This window comes from Phalangium opilio, unplaced genomic scaffold (genome assembly GCF_054372755.1).
Source record: "Phalangium opilio isolate 3A_F unplaced genomic scaffold, DU_Popi_V2 ptg000045l_1, whole genome shotgun sequence".
NCBI lineage: Eukaryota > Metazoa > Arthropoda > Arachnida > Opiliones > Phalangiidae > Phalangium > Phalangium opilio.
In genome coordinates this window covers 2,645,339-2,658,545 of record NW_028324168.1, presented here as the reverse complement: position 1 = coordinate 2,658,545, position 13,207 = coordinate 2,645,339, and the positions used below count along the sequence as shown (strand labels likewise).

Below are 13,207 nucleotides of genomic sequence, written 5' to 3'. Positions count from 1 at the left end.
TTACTCAACGTCTAATAAAAATCAACGACATTTTTACGCCCTCGATTGGCCTACTGTGCGTGCGCACCTTTACCATTTCCCGATAGAAATCACACCCTAGTTGACCAAATTATTTATCGCAAACCCGTCAAACGTTATGGATTAATTTACAACTACACTTGACTTACCTGCGTGGGATTTCAGTACCAAATGATCGTTTCATAGACGGAGTCAGTTTGCTAGATACCTTAGCGACAGGCAAACAAACCGACAGCTAAAATTAAGCAACATTAAAACCGGATACTATCAATGGTTTATATGTACCATAAGTATGACACTATCTATACTTCGAAATGCTAGAGACTTATTGAGAAGGACGCGAGAACTGACACCACTCGGTTTTGCAATCCATCTTCGTATTTAGTCTGCACTAAACCATTGACAGTGCAGGCGTTGCTTTTCACGAATCTATGACGTTTCACCGACGACACTTCATGACACGCTCTCAGTAACCAGTGACAGACTTAAGAAACATATCTTATGATCTTATGGTAATATCTCAGTCAAAATAAAAACAAGATGTGTGATACCTAATGAAATGATTACAGTTATAACAGTGTTAAACTACAACCCTTTATGTATTACCAGAAGTATATAGATATAAAAGCAAAAAGTACATTTCATTAACAATTCCCTGCCTTTGGCTGTAAACGACATGTAAAATGAGATGCAATATACCCTCCGCTCAACCCCCTACACAAACTAGCCAATCAGGAAAGAGCCTCTCGACGTCATACGTTTTTAGAAAGTAGTACATCAGGGATAGATTTAATTTTAGAAGTAGGAATGGAGAACAGAGTAACGTGGGCGCGCGTCAAATCTATTGCTGGTCGTATTCTGATTGCGGCCCGCTCCAGGTTTTAGTTTAACATTAGGTTATTTTTGTAATTATTTTATCAGGTGTCATACTTCTTATTCTTATTTTGCTTAAGATACCTTCCATAAGTTCATAAGATATGTCCCATAAGTTTGTCACTTCAATCATGTACTACTTTCTAAAACGTATGACGTCGAGAGGCTCTTCCCTGATTGGCTAGTTTGTGTAGGGGGTTGAGCGGAGGGTATATTGCATCTCATTTTACATGTCGTTTACAGCCAAAGGCTGGGAATTGTGAATGAAATGTACTTTTTGTTTTTATATCTATATACTCCTGGTAATACATAATCATTTCATTTGGTGTCACACTTCTTGTTGTTATTTTGCTTAAGATATTACCATAAAATCATAAGATATGTTTCATAAGTTTGTCACTGCTTACTGAGAGCGTGTCATGAAGTGTCGTCGGTGAAACGTCATAGATTCGTGAAAAGCAACGCCTGCACTGTCAATGGTTTAGTGCAGACTAAATAGGAAGATGGATTGCAAAACCGAGTGGTGTCAGTTCTCGCGTCCTTCTCAATAAGTCTCTAGCATTTCGAAGTATAGATAGTGTCATACTTATGGTACATATAAACCATTGATAGTATCCGGTTTTAATGTTGCTTAATTTTAGCTGTCGGTTTGTTTGCCTGTCGCTAAGGTATCTAGCAAACTGACTCCGTCTATGAAACGATCATTTGGTACTGAAATCCCACGCAGGTAAGTCAAGTGTAGTTGTAAATTAATCCATAACGTTTGACGGGTTTGCGATAAATAATTTGGTCAACTAGGGTGTGATTTCTATCGGGAAATGGTAAAGGTGCGCACGCGCAGTAGGCCAATCGAGGGCGTAAAAATGTCGTTGATTTTTATTAGACGTTGAGTAAATAAATATTGAAAAGTATATTTCGAATCAATTTTTTCAAGCTTATACCGTTTGTTTCATTCCTTTTTTTTGGTCTATTCAGGAGAGAAAGAATTGGTCTCGCAACTTTTAACTCTCATCGTAGACGTCTATATTTTTTAGAAATTTGTACGCCCTCGATTGGCCTACTGCGCGTGCGCTCCTTCACCATTTCCCGATAGAAATCACACCCTAGTTGACCAAATTATTTACCGCGAACCCGTCAAACGTAATGCGAGTTCATATCGTCACGCTGCCTCTCTACCGCGAACTCTTGTCGGCTTTGGTATATTTTACCCGTGTTTGGCTTGAATTTCTCGCCTTTACCTTTGTACTGGAATAGCCGAAAGTTCTTTCTTTGATCGGCATCGTGGAGTCAAGATCGTTTCCTGTTCTGCTCTTGGAAATCACGTGTTCATGAATTTTCAAGTCATTTGAAACGAAGAAACACGCCTTTCGTCGACGATCAGCCATTTCTCTCTTTGCCGTCAAGGAATTAATCCAGAATCTAGAGCTCTTTGCCGCCATTGAAATCGCTTTTGGAATCAATTTATGGAACCTACTTTTTAATGCGCAGCAAATGTAAGCCTTTTAATAATTTATTGTTTTAATATATTAACTAGTTTTAATGAAACAGGCAGAGTTAATTGTTAGTTCATTATTATTATTTTCTGAGTAATTTATCGCCGTAAATAAAGGACCGGCTTTTCATTAATTATTTAAATTATTATCTTGGTAGGCAATGGATTAATATTTGTTATTAATATTTTTTGTTTTTAGAGGCGAATGATTCTCTGCTGCTGATCAGTCGGAGACGTTTCCTAGTAGATGATTTCAACGTTCGACAGATTTGAGAAGTTCATCGGCTATCACAGACGCTAATTCCAGATGGCATATTTCTTGTATTTGCGTTACACGATTCCTTCAAGCTGATGTGGACAATTAACGTTAAGATCTCAATTGTTTTTACTTTATAACAACTTAATTTAATTTTACGCGTTAAACTTTAATTTACGGAACTCTTTAAATTATTTTTTGTGGAAATCTTTGTAAGGAACTCTTTAAATTATTTTTTGTGGAATTTTTTTGTAAACACCTGAATTGCTTTTTTCTTATTGAATAAATTTTGCCTTGGGTCACGTTCATTTTTTTCTTTCATTTGTTTCGAGGTGGGGGGTGGCTTGAATTTTTTAGAGTCTGGACTTAGGGGGGTTTTTTTAGGGTCCTTTTTAGGGTTTTTTTACTGTTTATTAACAATATTAGACTTTTTTTACTTTTTATTGATAATATTAGGCTTAATTTTTTAAAAATCATTAAGCTTTTACCCCTCTTTTAGCTTGTATAAGTAAAAAAAAGCCTAAAAAGGACCCTAAAAAAAACCACCCTAAGTCCCGACTTAAAAAAATTGAAACCAAGTCTAGTATCGAAATTATTTTACAAAAACAAAGAACCAGGTTTAAAGCAAATTTTATTCAATAAGAAAAAAAAGAACCAAGTGTTTACATAAATTTCAAAAAAGAAAAATTATTAGAGTGTTTGGTAAATTAAAGTTTGAACGCGGAAAAAATAAAGAGAGTCGAGTAGAAAATTAAGTAATTATAAATATAAAAATTATAAATTTTTTTGTCTTCTAGCTTCGGTGATCTTGTCCGTAGTTTTGGAAGTCATCGCCGAGAGAGATAGCAAAACATCGTGTAACGTATATCCAATAACGGATGTCATCTGGAATCATCGGAATGACGAGCGACAGAAAAATTCAAGAATATCAGCCGCATCTAAAAAAAGAACATTAATAACACATATTAAACTATTGCCTACTATAATCAATGGGCTTCAAAATAATAATTTGTCTATCTCGCAGAGTTAACTAATTTAAGAACGGGTCCTTAATTAAAAACACCGGCTACCAAATTCATAGAGAGAAACCAACTAACTGCCACCCTGAATTAAAGAAAGACTCTGGATAACTATTTCCCATAATTGTATAGAAAATAACTTTAGGAAAAACCTGCCATTTATTTATTTTAAATTAAAATTATTCCCACATTCCCCCTGAATAAAAACTGTTTAAATGTGACAAGGCTTAACGTAGGCTTAGGGCAACCTCGTGTTTAAAGTTATCTCTGCGGGACTTGATTTTCGAAAATCCTTCACGTTATCTCTAAATTAATTACGTATAGCGTAATAATAACGATAGCTCCTACGGTAATTTTAGGAAAACCTTTCATTTATTTATTTGAAATTAAAACTATTCCCATATAACCCATAACTAAAAACCTAGACTAAATAGGAGAAACCGTAACCTAGGCTTAGGGCGAAATAATATAATTATCTCTGCGGGACTTGATTTTCGAAAATCCTTGACATTATCTCTAAATTAATTACGTACCAGGATTAATTGCTAATAATTATGGCCCCTAAAATAATTAATAAGGGATTGTCTCGGCTAAGCCTTGCCCAACATCTCGTTGTAAAATTTTATTTATGGTACTTGATTTTAAATAAATAAATAAAATTTACTAACATTTAACACTAACTAACTAGTTTAAATACTTGAAATAAATAAAATAATTAAAGGGGAGCTAGATGAGTTTGGATTATTGTAAAGTTAAAACTTACGGGCTGTTACAGCACTTGGCGAAGCGATGGCCACAAAGTCTTAAAGAGCTTCGAATTCAGCATGCGTACTTGGGGAAATCGGTCAGAGAAATGACGAAACTATCAAAAATCGACCTCAAAAGCCACCATTCCGATCCGCAGAGCGAGAAAGGTTTTCCTCGACGGGTTCAAGCCAAGGAATGAGCTTCGCCGCAAATTGTTTCCAAAAGAGAATTCAATGGCGGCGAAGGGCTCTAAATTCGAAGCTAATTCCGTGACGGCGAAGAGAGAAATGGCGAAACGTCAGCGAAAGGCCTTTTTATTCGTTGATTGGGAAGAGCGGAGCTGGAACGATCTTGACTCCACGGTGCCGATCAGAGAAAGAAACGTAGATTGTAAAACGTCTGACAAGCTCAACTCTTAGTTTCCAACGTTAGTGGCGCTGCGAACGAAGGAGTGCGCACAAAGATGCGTCGTGACTCTGGCGCGAAATTAAAGAACAGTGCTAGGCCTAAATAAATTAATTAGCAACTTAAATACTTATAGTTACGCCTACATATATATATATATATAAAAACAATAAATTACAATAAAGGGTCACGTCATAGGTTACGTCACAATTACCGTAATGATCGCGTGACCTGTGATGTCACGATTACGTATGATCACGTGGCCTGTGACGTCACGATACGTAATGATCACGTGACCGTTGACGTCACGATTACGTAATGATCACGTGACCTGTGACGTCACGATTACGTAATAGTCACGTGACCTGTGACGTCACGATTACGTAATGATCACGTGACCTGTGACGCCACGATTACGTAATAGTCACGTGATCTCTGGATTCACGATTACGTAATAGTCACGTTACCTGTGACGTCACGATTACGTAATAGTCACGTGACCTGTGACGTCACGATTACGTAATAGTCACGTGACCTGTGACGTCACGATTACGTAATAGTCACGTGACCTGTGACGTCACGATTACGTAATGATCACGTGACCTGTGACGTCACGATTACGTAATGATCACGTGACCTGTGACGTCACGATTACGTAATGATCACGTGACCTGTGACGTCACGATTACGTAATAGTCACGTGACCTCTGGATTCACGATTACGTAATAGTCACGTGACCTCTGGATTCACGATTACGTGATAGTCACGTGACCTGTGACGTCACGATTACGTAATGGTCACGTGACCTGTGACGTCACAATTACTCAATGGTCACGTAACCTGTGACGTCACAATTACGTAATGATCACGTGATCTGTGACGTCTGCTAATAATCCAATCTTATGAATAAAGTAGGTATTTTATGCTTCAATTATGTCAGTGAATCGGTAACTTGTAACGTATTGGGCCCATTACCAGTAACCAGTGGCACTAAGAATGAATGTAACCATAACCACTTGGAATTAATATCACCACTTGTAATTAATATAATCACTTGAAATGAATATAACCACTTGGAATGAATATAACCACTTGGAATTAATATCACCACTTGGAATTAATATAATCACTTGAAATAAATATAACCACTTGGATTGAATATAACCACTTGGAATTAATATCACCACTTGGAATTAATATAATCACTTGAAATGAATATAACCACTTGGAATGAATATAACCGCTTACAATTAATAAGTAAGCTTACAAATAAAAATGATTTTATCATCCAGATTTATGAAGATTAACGCAAATTTTTATTTTCAAAAATAATACATATATTTCAATATTAGTATATTACATTTGGTTTTATTAAAGATAAATAATTAAACTGATACAATAATTTATTGAAATGAATGAATGTTGCGCCCAGATCCTGAAGAAAGAAAAAGTTTTCTGTTACATCCACGCTTCCGGAAATTGGGGTTCTTGAATGGAAAACAACTCTTTTGGGCGGGAAACTGAAGTATTAGCGTGGATAGGTGCGCGCGTTCATGATATCCAGATTCTGAAAATAAAATCAAAACAATCTGATTATGAAAAATGCGTGTTTGAGCGGATTCGAAAAAAGCGCGAATCCTAATGCGAGCTCGGCCATCCTTGATTAGTTAACCGCGTAAGTTCTTGGCTCTTGCATTACTGAGTCTTCGGCGGTTGCCTGTTTGTAACGTTCTTGGACTGTTGCTGGCAATGTGGTCAGTGCAAAAAGAGCCGTTGTCGTGCCTTCTAAACTGTCGGTGTTGATTGAAATTATAATTAACGTTGGGATATAAGAAAGATTTTCGTATAAACACGGCTCCATTCTCAACTGGCATTATCACAAACTTCTCGATTCTTCAAGATTCACGAGCTTAAAGTATTCTAATACTCGAAGATGGTTAAGATTTTGGTAAGTAGAAATTATTATATTGTTTTAGCAATTGCCAGTTGTACAAAGGACTGAAAAGCTTTTAGTTCACTTCCCTCAGATATGCTCTGGCAAATTACTGGTAGCCCTGAAGCGCGGTTAAAGTTAACTTTTGTTCACACTCTCTATACCTATTTCCTCTTACCTAAGGTAAATCGACAACCTTCAAACGTTATGGATTAATTTACAACTACAATTGACTTACCTGCGTACCAAATGATCGTTTCTTAGACGGAGTCAGTTTGCTAGATACCTTAACGACGGGTAAACAAACCGACAGCCAAAATTAAGCAATATTAAAACTGGATACTATCAATGGTTTATAAGATATGTACCGTAAGTATGACACTATCTATACTTCGAAATGCTAGAGACTTATTGAGAAGGACGCGAGAACTGACACCACTCGGTTTTGCAATCCATCTTCCTATTTAGTCTGCACTAAACCATTGACAGTGCCTCATGCCCAGGCGTTGCTTTTCCAGAATCTATGACGTTTCACCGACGACACTTCATGACACGCTCTCAGTAAGCAGTGACAAACTTATGAAACATATCTTATGATCTTATGGTAATATCTTAAGCAAAATAACAACAAGAAGTGTGACACCAAATGAAATGATTATGTATTACCAGGAGTATATAGATATAAAAACAAAAAGTACATTTCATTCATAATTCCCAGCCTTTGGCTGTAAACGACATGTAAAATGAGATGCAATATACCCTCCGCTCAACCCCCTACACAAACTAGCCAATCAGGGAAGAGCCTCTCGACGTCATACGTTTTTAGAAAGTAGTACATGATTGAAGTGACAAACTTATGGGACATATCTTATGAACTTATGGAAGGTATCTTAAGCAAAATAAGAATAAGAAGTATGACACCTGATGAAATAATTACAAATATAACCTAATGTTAAACTAAAACCTGGAGCGGGCCGCATTCAGAATACGACCAGCAATAGATTTGACGCGCGCCCACGTTACTCTGTTCTCCATTCCTACTTCTAAAATTAAATCTATCCCTGATGTTACAAAGATATGTGGAATTTATATCGCTTAATATTTCGATGCCTTTGTCTTTCGTGTGTCAAGATACCATTCGTGGATACCAGCTTGGCGTCAAAAGCCGTCAACCCTGAACATGGAAGTCTTGACTTCTCCCTTCAACAGTAGAACTGGTAGACAAGTTCAACTGAAAAAGCCACCAAGCTCTCGAGAGGCTGCCCCAAGTTTCTGCGGGTGTATTATCCAGATGATTACGTCATGTTTAGAAATTACAATAGCTAGTATACGATTTAACCCCCCGCCCCCCCTAGTTGGCCGGATATCCCATATACATGTAGGCCAATATCCTCGCTAAGGAAATATGGGGAAGAAGATGAAAACGGGAGCAAGTGGGGTTTGTCTACTTCATTCAAGCATAGCCTACCTCGCTTGCCTTGCCAAACCCTGGTCCCTGCCTGTTCTACCCCCTTACGCTTAGGAGCCTCTCTTTCCATATATACCATGGCGGGAGCCAAGGGGTTCAACTAGATGAAATGGTTAAGGATTGTTTAATTAGAAAAAATTGTTTTGCTTATAAAATAGGTCAGCACGATCAGAGAGATTTCAAATTTAGTTCAAAACTATGGTTACTTATCTTTGTCAGGGATAGATGTAATTTTAGAAGCAGGAATAGAGAACAGAGTAATGTGGGCCCTTCCTTGGGACGGAGGCGTATGAAAGAAGAGGCGGGTCATAGCGACAGAGGTAAAATGGAATTACGTATTTTTTGCCGTCCCCGTCAGCAACGTCATCAAAACGTAGTTTAATTGAGCCAATAAGATAATTTAAACTTTTAGTTACGTGTTGGAGGGAGGGGCTCTATACTGGGCTATGAGTCGGACTGAAGTAAATACTAATCGTTCTCCATTCCTACTTCTAAAATTAAATCTATCCCTACTGATGCTTATCAAGTATACCACCGTTGCTTACCTGCCAGCTAGAGAAACTTCCTCCCCCTTTTCTTAACTTCGCTTCAGGGCTGCCAGTGATTTTTGCGAGAACACCTCATATTTGGAACTGCATGATCTGATTCGAACAGCACTCCAACCTTTCAATTCTGTAGTAGATAGAGGTTGCATTGCGCTCACAAATGTCTGGCAACACTAACTATAATTAGCAATAATGTGGGAACGTAAAGTATACCTTACTATTTTTGCAATATTTGTAATAAAGTTGAAGAAAAACCTGAAGCCTCTTAAGTTAACCATCTCATCTATTAGCTAAATTTTTGGGGGTAGGGGGTCCACCCCTTACTCTCCCTCCACCCCCACCCACCTGCCCATCCACCCCACAACCTACGCGGCGTCTTTCTCTCCTTTAGTGTTTCAGGGGGCTCTCTATCCGAACCAACCCCACTCTCATTTTCGAGGGAAGAGTCTGGCTCAGAAATCGATTTGAATCGATCTCACTTCCGCTTAGGCGACACAAGCACCCCCTAGGTTATTTTTTCCAGCGCTTTTTAGACCTATCTTCCGGTTTCCCCCCTGTCTTAAAACTGCCTCTGCTCCAAAAGCTTTCTTTTTGAAAAATAAAAACTTCTCTAACTTCAACCCAAGAATAGAATCAAACTGTTGTACGAAAAACTGTTCTACCTACAGAAGATTTACTTCTTAACGGATGTATTCTGAGACTACCTAGGCCTTTGTCTGTACATTTACATAGTAAATTAGCCCGAACAAAGAGAATAGAGAAGGGAATGGAAAAAGGGGCAAAACTTGTTGCCCTTCTTATAGAGCATCTTCAACGCGCAGTACAGAGAAGTTTCTGTTTATGACGTTGAACACTTTGATCGTAGATGGCGACAGGGTATACCAATCAAAATCGAGCAAACCGGAAACTCTTTTACCGCTAGTTCTACTTAGGGGGGAAGCTTCCACTGCTCCCCTTGATTCTCTTTGGCCCGAAGGAGTTAATGTTTACGTTGGAAGTATTTTAAATAGTAAAAGTGTTAATTTAACTAAGGGAGAAAAGGGTTAAGATATCTTTCCTTTCGGAGGATGTCGTTTAGGAGAGGTTATCAAGGTGGAAACGACGTATAAAGGATTTGGAAAAGGGAACAAAGATTGGATTAATTCCTCGCTAATTAAGAGAGATTTGATTGGGTTTCGTTAATCCACCTTATTCCCTATCGCCGGAAGTTAGGCCTATCTCGGGATTCGTGGGGAGCGAGTATCGGGAAAAAGCTCAAAAAAGTCGTCCGTCGTCTGCTACAAAGGCTTTTATTCGGGAAAGGCGTTTTTAAGCGGGTAAACGGTTTAAATATCAACTTTAATAGGTTTCTAACTAGTAATAATGACTAGATATAACTCAGGTAAGTAAAAATTATTAATAAACCTTAAGAATAAGTTATATTTTATAACTGACATACCGATTTTAGTCCGATTTGGATGTTTCAAATGTTTGAGCATGGTTTGAGGGTGATTAACTGATGTCAGCCTCAGGTTGTTGAAGCTTGTATTGTATAGAATAGTTCGAAAACGTAAACAGTAAAAGGTATATAATGATTTTAAAAATATTCAAAGGTATAGTAAATGAAAGTATCGTATGAATATTTCTGCTTTTAGTTTCGGAACGTTGAATCGCTTTCGGTGGGTGAAATATTTTGTTGTTATTTAGTTGCGGCATAGAATATGCGTCCTTGTTCAGTTTGAAAACGTAAACAGTAAAAGGTATATAATGATTTTAAAAATATTCAAAGGTATAGTGAATGAAAGTATCGTATGAATATTTCTGCTTTTAGGTTCGGAACGTTGAATCGCTTTCGGTGGGTGAAATATTTTGTTTAGTTTCGGCATAGTATATGCGTCCTTGTTTAGTTTGAAAACGTAAACAGTAAAAGGTATGTAATGATTTTAAAAATATTCAAAGGTATAGTGAATGAAAGTATCGTATGAATATTTCTGCTTTTAGGTTCGGAACGTTGAATCGCTTTCAGTGGGTGAAATATTTTGTTTAGTTTCGGCATAGTATATGCGTCCTTTTTTCAGAAGTATGTAAAATATATTAAGTTAAATTTTGAAAATGTGTAAGCAAACATTGTATATTAACAAACTGTTGTTTTTGCTAATACAGGCAGTTTGTAGTCCATGTTATATATTCAAACGGTGCTCTTCGATATAGATAGTGTAGAAACTTATAAAGTTGTATAAAAGATGGTTCACATGTGTGCTGTTGCTGGTTGCAAAAGTAAAAGCTCAAAACCTACAGACAATATATCATTTCACGAGTTCCCTAAAAATGAACTGAGGAAAATTGAATGGGCGAATGTTGCTCAGATTGATATTGCACGCATTAAGAAGGGAACCGTTATATGTTCGTTGCATTTCAAGGAGGAGCAGTATAAAGAAAGAAAAGGCAAAAAGCGGTATTTGAAAAGCGATGCATTGCCTTCTGAATTTCCTTGGTCTCAAGATCCGCAATATGTTTTTGCTGTTCCTATCTTGAATGCAAATGAAGAATCTGATGCAGCTATTGAACCAAAAAGTTTGATCTCGTTAGTCACCGAGGGATTAACCATAGAAGAACTGAGCGCACGAAGCAACAGTGAGGCTGGAAACCACACTTTGGCTGAAAAAATGTCAGATCAGGAAGCAATAGTGCAAACGCTGCATTACTTGAAAGAATATCATAGCTATAAGTGAGTTAAATCTGGAAAATGTTTCTGCTAACTAGGAATCTTTCGCTACAAACGTTGCGCACACCCGCACACATTGAACAAGCCAATTATACAACTAAGAACAACGTCACTGTTTGGAAACCTTTAAGTCTGGCTCGCCAGAACTTTTTGGGTTTAAGTCCTCTTTTATAGTCAAACCAGCGAGAGAATAGCGTTGAAATACATGTTAGCCTATGGGGCTCAGCGCTATTCTCTCGCTGGTTTGACTATAGTTCCCAGGGGAAAACACCCAGCTCTTTGGCCTTGAGGAATGGTGCTGCTGTCGCGGCGGGCGGGTAGGCATTCTGCTTAACAGTAGTTAGACCAGGGCTGGAAGCCTATGGTGGATCCCTTTAAAGTCAGTGAGAAATTACTATGGGGTAAATGATATATAAAAAATTCCAAGTAGCAGAAACTTAGTAATTGCTGGTTAGAACGATATTCGCCCCTAATATCGTATCATTTAATTTTTATTTGCTTCTAGCGAAACCATCCAACAACCTGAAACGGATGATCAAGACCAAACGGCGGTGAAAACTATACTTAAACAACGCCAAACAACACAAGCATTGGATAGTCCTGGGTCTTCGTTACCTAGCCAGTCGCAAAATTCTGAAAATTTTGCAACAGCATCAGAGAGTGCAGGAACCTCTATTACACCACTATCATTATCATCTGTGTGCAGTCCAAGCAAAGAAGAATTGAAAGTTAAAAATTTAGACCTGCTTAAACAATTAGGACAAGAAAAATTCTCAATACTAAGATTTCTTAGCGCTGCCGACATCAAATATTATACAGGGTTTCCGTCCTATACCCATTTGTGGAGTTTTTATCAATTTTTGCTACCCGAAGCCAATGGACTAAAGTATGTTGGTAAACACCCAAATAATCCAGAAATTGGTGATGACGACGTAAACCTTTATGAGTCAGCGTTGCGAAAACCTGGTCGCCCCAGAAAACTAAGTCCACTCGAAGAATTTTTTATAGTACTTGTTCGTCTGAGGAAAAATTTACCCGAAAAAGTATTGGGGGACTTATATAATGTTTCTCAAGGTTATATATCCAAAATACTGAACACCTGGATTTTATTTTTGCCCAAGAAATTGCAATGTTTGCCCATTTGGCCCACAGCAAAGGAAGTAAACTTAAGAACTCCAGATGTTATAAAGAGACATTTTCCAAATTTGAGGGTTATTCTAGATTGTAGCGAATTTTACATCAACATGCCATCAGCGACTAACGCTCAACGCGAAACTTTTAGTTCGTACAAACATAGCAACACTGCTAAAGGTTTATTTGCCATTTCACCAGGCCCAAATGGACATATAACTTATTTTTCAAATATCTACGCTGGGCGAACCTCCGATAAGAAACTGGTCAACCATTGTCATTTAATTGACCAACTCGAAGAAGGGGATCTAGTAATGGCCGATAGGGGTTTTGATATCAGAAAGGAATTGGAAGCTAGAAAAATTAATCTAAGCATTCCAGACTATCTAGGTCATCGTGATCAGTTTACGGAAAAAGAGGTGAACAAAAGCAGGGATATTGCTAAGAATAGGATACATATTGAACGGGCTATAAGGAAGGTGAAAGAGTTTCAAATACTACAGGGTGTCATTCCTATTACATTGTCTCCTGTTCTTGATAAAATCTACATGATTTGTTGTCATTTATCAAATTTCTGTGGACCTTTAATCCGAGAATGAAGCCTATTTTTTTCAA

General features: G+C 37.7%; 1 protein-coding gene and 3 long non-coding RNA genes across 4 annotated transcripts; 2 read left to right on the top strand and 2 right to left on the bottom strand.

The window, feature by feature from the left end:
- Positions 1 to 3,252: 3,252 nt before the first annotated feature.
- On the bottom strand, positions 3,253 to 4,895 carry LOC149676699 (uncharacterized). Its single transcript, XR_016366648.1, has 2 exons — positions 4,422 to 4,895; positions 3,253 to 3,577 (listed from the first exon to the last, which is right to left on the bottom strand). It is a non-coding gene; the product is annotated as an uncharacterized LOC149676699 (long non-coding RNA).
- A 1,209-nt stretch (positions 4,896 to 6,104) lies between these two features.
- On the bottom strand, positions 6,105 to 9,106 carry LOC149676698 (uncharacterized). The gene is made up of 2 exons (XR_016366647.1): positions 6,983 to 9,106; positions 6,105 to 6,378 (listed from the first exon to the last, which is right to left on the bottom strand). It is a non-coding gene; the product is annotated as an uncharacterized LOC149676698 (long non-coding RNA).
- An 834-nt stretch (positions 9,107 to 9,940) lies between these two features.
- LOC149676697 (uncharacterized) lies at positions 9,941 to 11,456 on the top strand. The gene is made up of 6 exons (XR_016366516.1): positions 9,941 to 10,138; positions 10,205 to 10,320; positions 10,392 to 10,496; positions 10,568 to 10,666; positions 10,738 to 10,816; positions 10,900 to 11,456. It is a non-coding gene; the product is annotated as an uncharacterized LOC149676697 (long non-coding RNA).
- A 401-nt stretch (positions 11,457 to 11,857) lies between these two features.
- On the top strand, positions 11,858 to 13,191 carry LOC149676696 (uncharacterized). The gene is made up of 2 exons (XM_089838547.1): positions 11,858 to 11,862; positions 11,967 to 13,191. The coding sequence occupies exons 1-2, from the start codon at positions 11,858 to 11,860 to the stop codon at positions 13,189 to 13,191; spliced, it is 1,230 nt and encodes a 409-aa protein (XP_089694673.1).
- Positions 13,192 to 13,207: the final 16 nt, after the last annotated feature.